Source organism: Schistocerca cancellata, chromosome 2 (assembly GCF_023864275.1).
Source record: "Schistocerca cancellata isolate TAMUIC-IGC-003103 chromosome 2, iqSchCanc2.1, whole genome shotgun sequence".
Lineage (NCBI taxonomy): Eukaryota > Metazoa > Arthropoda > Insecta > Orthoptera > Acrididae > Schistocerca > Schistocerca cancellata.
The window spans coordinates 137,224,617-137,234,898 of record NC_064627.1 but is presented as its reverse complement, the minus strand read 5'-3'; the positions used below and the strand labels follow the sequence as shown (position 1 = coordinate 137,234,898).

Genomic DNA, 10,282 nt, shown 5'->3' with positions numbered 1-10,282 from the left:
TCTACCATGCACTGCATAGTGATTAACAGTGTGTTGTTGTTGTTATCATCATCATCATCATCATCGCCTTCAGTCCAAATACTAGCTCAATGCAGCTGTCCTCACTTACGTAACCAGTGCTAGCCTCTTCATCCCTGCAGATATAAATCCATTTGAATCTGCTTAATGTATGTAGCCTTAGACTCCCACTACAATTTTTATTGGTTCAAATGGCTCTGAGCACTATGGGACTCAACTTCTGAGGTCATGAGTCCCCTAGAACTTAGAACTAGTTAAACCTAACTAACCTAAGGACATCACACACATCCATGCCCGAGGCAGGATTCAAACCTGCGACCGTAGCGGTCTCGCGGTTCCAGACTGCAGCACCTAGAACCGCACGGCCACTTCGGCCAGCTACAACTTTTATTCACCCAGCTTTTCCTCCAGTAGCAAACTGACGATTCCTTAATCTCTCTGGATGTGTCCATTCAACAGGCTCCTTCTTTTAGTCAAATAGTGCAATAAATTTCTTTCCTCCCCAGTTTGATCCATTATCATTAGTTATCCGATCTCCACATCTAATCTGTAGCATTCTTTTGTAGTGTCAGCTTTCAAAAGCATCTATTCTTCTCTTTTATGTACTACATATTGTTCATGTTTCACTTTTGTATAAGGCCACACTCCAAATCAATACTTTCAGAAAAGATTTCGTAACACTTAAATTTGTAGTCACAGTTAATAAATATATTACTGCAATTCTGTCAGAGAATGCAAATGACTTCGAAGAGCAGTTGAACATAGTGGATAATGTTTTAAAAAGATGTAAAAAATGAACGTCATCAAAAGTAAAACATGGATATGAAATGTAGCAGAACTAAGTTGGGCAATACTGATGGAGTTAGATTAGGAAATAATGCACTAAATTAATAGATGTAAGTTGTTGTTTGCATAATGAAATAACTGATGATGGCAGAAGTAGGGAGGATATAAAGTGCAGACTGGCAGTATCAAGATTAGCAGAGTATAAACGTAGAAACTAATTCCATCGTCTTCTTTCCACATCACAGAGATCTCTGTTCGTGAGTAGGATGCATGAATCAGTGTAGTTAAAGTAGGTTTTTTGTGACTTTTGACTAAGTATTTCAGTTTTTTTATAATTATTGGTAAATAAAAAACATTTCTCTGTTGGCTAGAAGACTCTTAGGGGTAAATCCATGTGCCTGATTAGAAATGAAGTGTTTTTATTTCAGTCAAACACTTTATATCATTGTAAACAATCAATGATTGACAAAATAATTTATCTGAATAGATAAAAAAATCTACTTTCTAAGCAGCTGCAGAACACACGCATTAAAGATGGTTGTAATTGGCAAGCTTTCGCAGCCAGTGGCTCCTTCTTCAGGCAGAAGATTTGACAGAGAAGGAAGAGGGGTGAAGGAAAAGGACTGCAGAGGTCTAGGAAAAGGGGTAGACTTTGGGGAAAGTTGTCCAGAACTTCAGGTCAGCAGAAACTTACTGCACGGGATGAGAAGGAAAGACTGATTGTTGGGGCAGTCATCAGTGTTACATCTGCCGTCTTCAGTTTTACTGCTACTCCAAATGTGTCACCTGCACACACGCGCGCGCGCGCACACACGCACGCACGCACGCACGCACACACACACACACACACACACACACACACACACACACACACACACAAACAGCAGCAGTCTCAGTTGCCTGAGACTGTGTGTGTGTGTGTGTGTGTGTGTGTGTGTGTGTGTGTGTGTATTGCTGACGAAGGCATTAACGGCTGAAAGCTGTAATTGTGAGTGTCTCCTTGTTGTGCCTATCTGTGACTTAACATCTCTGCTATATGATAAGTAGCAATAATCCAAAACATATTTTTAAACATTTATTTTATTATGTGTTACCTGAAACTGCTATTATGTTAATGTGTACATTGATAGAATAGTAGGACACTCCCTTGAGTCCTCTGAGGTGTTCCCTTTGGTACGAAAAGGGTTTTTGTGCAGAGTTACACATGGTCTGGATGGCAGTGGAGAAGATGATGTACAACTGTATAAAGCAATTTGAAAAGTAAGGGTTGTGTGCTTATATTTAAATATTAGCAGCTGATAATAAAATTGCACTAGTGCAGTGCGTTGTATTGATTGTTTGTGAAGAAATTGTTGTGATTCAGTACTCGTCTGACTGTGGATAAAAGTGAACAACAATGGTTTAGAAAATCATTGCACCCATAAAGTACAAAGTGCATGCTGTAATTTCATTTTTACAAACAAAAGGACCTACAGCTGTACAGATTCAGTAGTATTTGTGTCTAGTTTAAGGCCTAAAGGATTGAGTGAAGGAAATATTTAGTAATGATGTCAAGACTTTAAAAGAATCCTTAAAAACATGAATGATGATGGACTGAGTGGCAGATCCAGTTTCCATGATCCAGTTTCCATACTGATGAAATTATGTAACACATTGACCACAACAGCAACATGATCAATATAATTGCAAATTTCAGATTATGTGTTTACAAAATCCTTATTAAAGTGAGCTATGCCATTCAGAATCAACAGCAAGAAAAACTTTTCTGTTATAGTTCTGCTACACAATAGTTCCCATTCACAAACCAAGCACATACCAAGAACAACACTCAGCATTTCTTTTGGGAACTTTACGGCTACTCACCCTATGATCCCTACCTTGTGTCAACACTCTTTTTGTGTGCAGAGACAAGAGAAGGAGGTATAATTTTGATGGAGCCAATATAAATAAGAATCCAATAAAATAGAGTTCAATGTACATCATATAATGTTGCCTGTTATACACCTGTGCAATGTGCCATCCACTTGCATTAATTCTGCTTCCTCAAAACATTTAAATGACTGACTTATATTAGCTGTAAAAAAAGGTTGTGTTCTTTCATACTTCTGATTAGGTGTCAACAAATGTTTCTGAAAATGCATTCACCTGAAAGACTACATATCATTTCAGTAAAAAAATAATGTCATGTATAGTGCAATTAAATAATGTGTGTGTGATAATGAATCTGTCATAACTAATGACGAGGGCTCCATACAGTGATTTTCAGTATACCTTGAGCAAAACTCTCAGAGATTCCATTGCTATGCTTTCCATCCTTTTGTAAAATTCTCTGCTGTTCTGTGCTATAGACTCCTGCAGATATTGAAAGTCTTATTAGTTCTGTTCCGACAAAAGGGAAAAAAAGCTTGTAACGGTAAAAATATATAGTTGTTTATTTTGGCACAGTTTTAATTTGTATATTTGTTTTGCAATGATTTTTATGACACATCAGTGTTTGAAAGACCTTTGGAGAGTCTGGGTTGTCAGTTACAATTCAGTGTTATAAAATCTCAGGAAGGGGACTAAAAGGGGTTATAAAAAGTGCTACAGTTTTTCTTTGGCTCTCAGCTTACTGTTTTTTTGGCAAGTGACGCACCACTATTGCATTTAGTTCTTTTGTTGTTTACTGCAAGCTAGCAAGCCGAAGTAGTCTTTCCGCTTAATTTGCGCTACATATGCAGCGTGTTGTCTTTCCTCTTCTTTGAAGTGAGGTTCATTGACTGGTTAGGTGATTATTGGTCTGCTAAATGTGAAGATCGGAGATTCTGTAGGAAATGACTAGTCTTTTCCGCTGTATTCAACACTGCACAGTTTGATTTTTCGTGTGCTCTATTTAACTTCGATGATTGCTCAGGATATGCGGAAGAGAAAGTGGTAAGCGTAAATCTGCGTGGTGTACTTGTAAGAGAGCGTGCGCTGTCATAGGGCCGCTCTGCCCTTGCGTAGTGTGCGCGGGCTTTTTGTGTACTTATTTTTACGACGGCAGCAAAACGGAGTCGCCCAAGTTGGAAGCTAGGGATTCCCTGCGGAACTGGTGACGCTTTTAAAAGCCCTCCTCTGTGACCAGTTAATTATAGGCTTTGCTAACCAAGTGACTCACTTCGGCAAAGCCAATGAAAATAACTACGGCCGAGCTCGAAATGGACCATCAAAGAGTTGTGCCGTGAATCGATTTCATCCGTTTCGGGCCGCTGGAGTGTACATAAAAGCTACAGTATATAACAATCGACTTAAGACGCCATAGTCTTTTTATAGGAACATAACAGTAACCTTTATTTACTGTATTTACGCGCTCAATTGTCCGTTGCAGCAGGATAGCTTATAAATTGGTTACGGCATATTTAACGTTCCGCCGCTCCGTCTAGTTTTCCATCGGCCGGTGATTGCTTTGGTCCCGTATTCAGACATGTAGTAGCGCGTGCGTCTTGAGTGTTGGCTACTTTATTTTCTACTCTATATTCGAAACTGTTTAAAAGTGGTCCATAATTTAGCTTCATTGTCCAGAAAGAAAGAAAATGAGCAAGCTCTAGACACATGTTTATTAAATAAGTTTTTAAACAGAAAAAGCAACGACTTAATATGCGGTCGTTCTACGTCAACAGTTAGCGGGAAGTCAGACGACAAGATTTTTGCCTTACGAATTCTGGGCATTGCTACGTTCTTCTCTACGTTGAAATTGTGGCTCTGAGCACTATGGGACTTAACTTCTAAGGTCATCAGTCCCCTAGAACTTAGAACTACTTAAACCGAACTAACCTAAGGACATCACACACATCCATGCCCGAGGCAGGATTCGAACCTGCGACCGTAGCGGCCGCGCGGTTCCAGACTGTAGCGCCTTTAACCGCTTGGCCACCACGGCCGGCCTCTACGTTGAAAATGCTGATCTTTTTCTTGCAGGAGGATATCAATGGGAAGGGCAGTACCTCGTCGCACTACAAAAACAGAATTCAAAAATACAAATTTGTAGGAGCAAGGAACGTAGAGCTTCCTAGTTATTGTAGGCTACTGGAGCAAGACCATTATTTATGTTGCAGTATGAGATTGATATTCTGTAGGAGAATGAAAGCTGCAATAACTACCCAACATACCGCTGGTGTTTGTATACGTTGAACAGATGCGAAAGATGATCATGACTACAGTGTTCACAGATAGATTCTATTTGTTGGGTTGTCTCTGAGATAAAGGTGGCTTGCCAGATGAAGTAATCGACATTCTCGGGTCCAGCTGTGACCCTCGTTGCAAAATTGAAACGGTCAAACGGTGCCAAGGTGAAAGACGAAGGACGCATTGCAGCGCAGGCCCATCCAAGCAGCGTAAGGTGATTCCCCTTTAGACCTACAAGGCTGCACGATGTCAAAGGTACAGATTCTGGTACAAGATGCTAGTCTGTCTCTAGTTTAGGGACCAGCAGTACACATCGTAACAATTATGAGGCCGGTGATTATATGGAAACGCGTCCCTCAAAAATGTCGTACATGGACACTGTAAACATCACTGTGATCCGAAGTTTTATTAGCCCAATTTCATCATCCTTTGGACCAATAATACATCAAGTTATGAAACTAATCGGCGTTTGTTATTTCTTATAGGAGATTTCACCTTATGGTGGATGCTCTAGGCGTGTACAAAATTTTAAAACATCACTTTTGTAACTTGAGTTTATTATTTATAAATTTTTTGGAGGCGAGGTGAAAAGTGCGAGAACATTTAGTTTCCGCAATATAACTAGACCTTTCATCGTTAAGCAAGCGATACATCGTTGGAATTTTTTTCAGTTTTACGCGCTGTGACTTTGGATTTAAGCAATGTTTGCTTAATTACAACGTAGTACAGGCACAGTTCGTTGATAACACATTATTTTTCGCCGCTACAAAGTATAAATTAATACCCGATATCTCTCAAGTCCATAGTAGACCCAAACATCTCGCCATAATTCAAATTATTCGTTCCAATACGAGTGTCCGACGCAACACTACAATTTCGTCCAATTAGGCATCCTTGCGTGCTTATTGGGTAAGCTGCTGTGCTTGATATCAGTGTTATTATCCTAAATTAACTGGTACTCGTTTAATAATGCGTGGATAATTATTAAGATAACTAACAGAAGACTGTATGACTAAAAATGGAAAATATTACTAAACAATGCGATTTCACAGAATTGAAGTAGCATTCTACATCTGCAGCAATATTCTGCAAACCACTGTAAAGTGCATGGAAGAGGGCACGTCCCATTGTTCCAGCTATTAGGGTTTCTTCCCGCCCCATTCATATATTGGGCGCGGGAAGAATTGATTGTTTAAATGTCTCTATGCGTGCTGTAATTAATCTTATCTCGTCCTCTCGATCGCTATGTGAGCGATACATTCACAGAATTTTCAATTAAAGCTGGTTCTTCAAACTTTGAAAGTAGGCCTTGTCGGGATAGTTAACGTCTAATTCAAAAGCCTGGCAGTTACGAAATGAGGTTATGGAAACCTTGGCGAATAATATGGAATATCAGTGGTTTTAGGAACAGTCCGCAAAAATATAAGCTCTTAGAGAAGTTCCAATGGCGAGGTCCTACAAGAGTTTTAAGTGCAACATTTGTTTTTGCGTGAAATAAGAGATAATCGATAGCTACGCTGCATGCTGTTCCCCAAGCTATTAAGGATGCATCCTGGGGGCTTCGGGAATAGTCATTTCTGTCTTTTTCGAACTGTCCGTTTCAGAGCATCAAGTCAACTACATAACGGTACCTATTGCACTGAATGCAATCCTTAGAAAGACTGGCTTCGGCACAATAGGCCTTATACTATTAGTGTACTTGTCGTCGTCGTCGTCGTCGTCGTCGTCGTCGTGTGTGTGTGTGTGTGTGTGTGTGTGTGTGTGTGTGTTTTGTGAAGTTAGCAAACCCAACGAGATTATTAGCACCTCGCTTCAACCCAATCACCAGAAACTGGAAGGCGTCTGCCATTCATTATATCAGTACCACCCTTTGCAATGAAACTTGATATCAGCGCAATGGCAAACATAACGTCATTTCAAACATCGCAATTTTTAATGTAATAGTCGCGGATAATTAATAATTAAAGTCTCTAGTGATATGTACCCATTTGCATATCCACCAGATTACATAATATTTCAAGTTGAATTGCGTGAAGCATTCAAGTGTTAGTTTGCTTTTATGTCAGGAAGCACAAAAATCACGTTTCTTCTTCTTATGAGCATCACTTTACAAACGACAGCACGATTCCCTCGCGCCACCGGAGCATTGAAGAAAACACGGGCATTGTGTGCAATCAGTGCTACGTTTGTGGTGGCAGAGAAAAATTGTGCCATATACGAAAACGTAAAGCTTGTCGAAGTAAAATGGCTGTCGTCCTTGTCGGGGAACTGTTAAAGGACTTACGAGAAGCTGCAAAATAATAGTAATAATAATAATAATAATAATAGTACGGTAGTAATAATCTTTACGTCAAACATGGGGAAGCAGACGAACTTTTCTCGGGTGTACTCTGGTGGGAGTTATGTTATTGACCGATCGCCAGAGGGGAGAACATATTGATAATTAAAATAAAATAAGATGACTTTTAATGATTCTACTTTAAAAGTGTCGGCCAATTTCTTTTTCGTGAAATTTACTAACTTTTCAGTATCAGTTGTATGTGATGAAAGAAACTACAGTTCTTACTGTCTCATTGCAGATGTCAGTTAAAATAGCGTATGTAGTAGTATTGACCAAGCTAGAATTGAAATGAGCCCCTGACTGTATTTTGTGGAATAAATCAAAGGAATAGTTTTCAACTTGCCTGCATTGGAAATATACAAGACCCATGATTTGTAAGACTGGCAAATGATGTGTTGTGGTCTTGCAAAAAGGTGAAATTGCATGTCTTTTTTCCAGTGCAGCACACAACATTGCCATCATATATATGTTGTACAGCATGGAATATATTGTAATACAGAGAATCCTCAACTTGCTAAATTGTGAGCCTGACTTTTTGCAGACATTGATGTGATGTGTTGAAATATTATGGATTTACTTCTTGCTAATACAATTGTAGTGTGTTTGCAACTGGGGATGTTTTACATCGATAATATTCACTGTATGTACAGTAGGTAGTTCTTGATTTGATGGTGGTTATTTCCTTAATTAAAACAGTGTCATTGTTTTAAGTAATACACTGGGAACTATGTGTTTTTTACTAGAAAACACAAACTAAATACAGATGCTACATTCGCAATTCATTAACTATTAACACCATTTGTGACAGATAGAAAATTGTCATTTATGTGTGTGTGTCTCAATTCGGTGAAATGTACACAAATACTTATTACTATGTACATCTTCACTGATCAGACAATTTGTAGTTCGCTTTGAACACAGTCTACAATTACGTGGTATGGCATAAGAAATAAGAACTTTCGTATGAAGCGTTTATTGGGCTGTGTTATTGATTGTATCATTTGACTGATTGATACTTCTCTTTTCTTCGTGTGATTAAAGAACGTGCCCTTTCCAGCAAACATGTGTATTTGATGTTCCGGAGGCACAAAGTGTAGCTCATTAATCACAGCTATCTCATTTGGCAATTGCTGCTGTCTGACTGGTAGTAGAAGACAGTATGCTAGGGATAATGCTTGTGCCTCCTGTGCTTGTTGTGTGGGGAAGGGCAGTCCAATTTTAGCAGGCCCCTGTTGTATGACTCAGGCCTCCAGATATAGCAGCAGAGTGGTTTGTGTTGGCCTGACGCCTTCCCAGTTCACTGCCTTGTCGTGCAATGGCTGATTGTGCTTTCACCTGTGATACTGTTCGCTATAGTTGGATGGTTCTCAGTAAGTGAACTTGTGAAGTATGTTGTGACACATGCACGATTTGTGTTTCTTTGTAATTTCTTATGGATGTTACATTGTGATATTTCTGTTCGGCCTCTTAAAAGAACCCATTTCCTCCAATACACAATAATAAACTAAGTATTTAAATTATAGTTATAAAACTTTGGCAGTAGTCAGCATAAATCCAGTTTGTATTGTTATTTCAATTCTTTACTTTAGTGACAGAAGTTAACAACAGAACCTTTACTCCACATTTCATGTAATCAGTTACAGTTTGGCAGAAAATAATACAGAAAGAAGGAAATGGATAGCAAAGTTACAAGCATAACATTTGCATTAGGACTCCATAAATTGGACACATTTTATATTAACTTTCACATTTATGGAATGCACTATTAAGTGTTGGTTCTGTGGCACAAAATAGAAATTACCTGTACACTTCAGCAGGTCAACTTAAAATACTTAGTTTCAAGTTAAAAATGTGACTTACTTGATGAAAAAGTAGAACTTGTTTATTGATAGACAGTAGAGAATTCTTTATCACTCTTGTTACTCCAGCCATTGTTCATATCGTGTGTGTGTGTGTGTGTGTGTGTGTGTGTGTGTGTGTGTGTGTGTGATCATCATCTGTGATACCCTTTGACATGAAGTGTTACGTTCAGAGTTGTGTATGAGCAGCTCACCAGACTTTTCTCACTTTATTGACAATTTTGAAAGTGCCTTGAGTATCTTCTTATATAAATCAACTTTTAACTTAATTCATTGTACTGGGATTACAGTTTCTCAGAGGCTAGTATATATTAATTTAGTCCAATAATGTTTCAGCATACTGAATAGGCCTACTTATTGTAAACAACCTAATTGTCTGTTCATGATTGCTATTATATCTTTCTTTTAAAAACACACTTTAATGCATTTTGCCCACAGCCGTCATCAAAATCACAATTAAAAAACTTCATACTCTGTATTTCATCTGATTAAGTAGGAAGAAAATATATATAACTAGGCACCTTCAGTGTAATAAGTTTCATATGAAAGAGGCAGATGTATGCTATAATGTTTAAATCTTATTTTCTTTTGCTGTCATGGTTTTCATGGTCCAGTAAGCTTTAAAAAATAGTAATTGAACATAAACAAATTATTGCCTTACATATACATTAGAAATGGAATGTCCTCCAAATTATACATATAACTGTTACTGAACAACTTTTTCATAGGCATTCAAACTAATTGTCCAGATCAGTAGGACTTTAACTCTACCAGCAAACATGTACGTAATGATGTATAAACTTTCTACAAACTATTTGTAATTTCTAAAGCTGTTGAAAAAAAAGCTGAAGCTAGAGACACTGTTTCCATCTGCTTCCTGCAGAACAGGAATGGATTTCACACACATCCCCTTTGGCATTCAACAGTTAGAAATAGGCATTTTCAAAATGTGTGTGAAATAATTAAATGTTGTACAACTGTTCTCTTTCAGGCAGCAGCAGCACGACACACGAAGAATTGGACAATGTGTATCTAATGTTGGATCCTCAGTTGCATCCTATTTCTCCAGACAACACATGTAAGGAATCGGTGCAAATCTTCGAGGAGCACAAGCGGGTATGTGAAACATGTA

General features: G+C 38.4%; 1 protein-coding gene across 3 annotated transcripts in view; it reads left to right on the top strand.

Annotated features, from left to right (window-relative positions):
• LOC126161412 (mitogen-activated protein kinase kinase kinase 7-like) overlaps positions 1-10,282 on the top strand; it is a 182,457-nt gene that overhangs the window by 145,762 nt on the left and 26,413 nt on the right. Inside the window, exon 10 of one of the 3 annotated variants that reach the window (XM_049917199.1) lies at positions 10,142-10,266. The exons of the other annotated variants lie outside the window; for them this stretch is intronic. Coding sequence (XP_049773156.1) covers positions 10,142-10,266 — 125 coding nt within the window. The remainder of the gene's footprint in view (positions 1-10,141; positions 10,267-10,282) is intronic. 3 annotated transcript variants of the gene reach the window in all.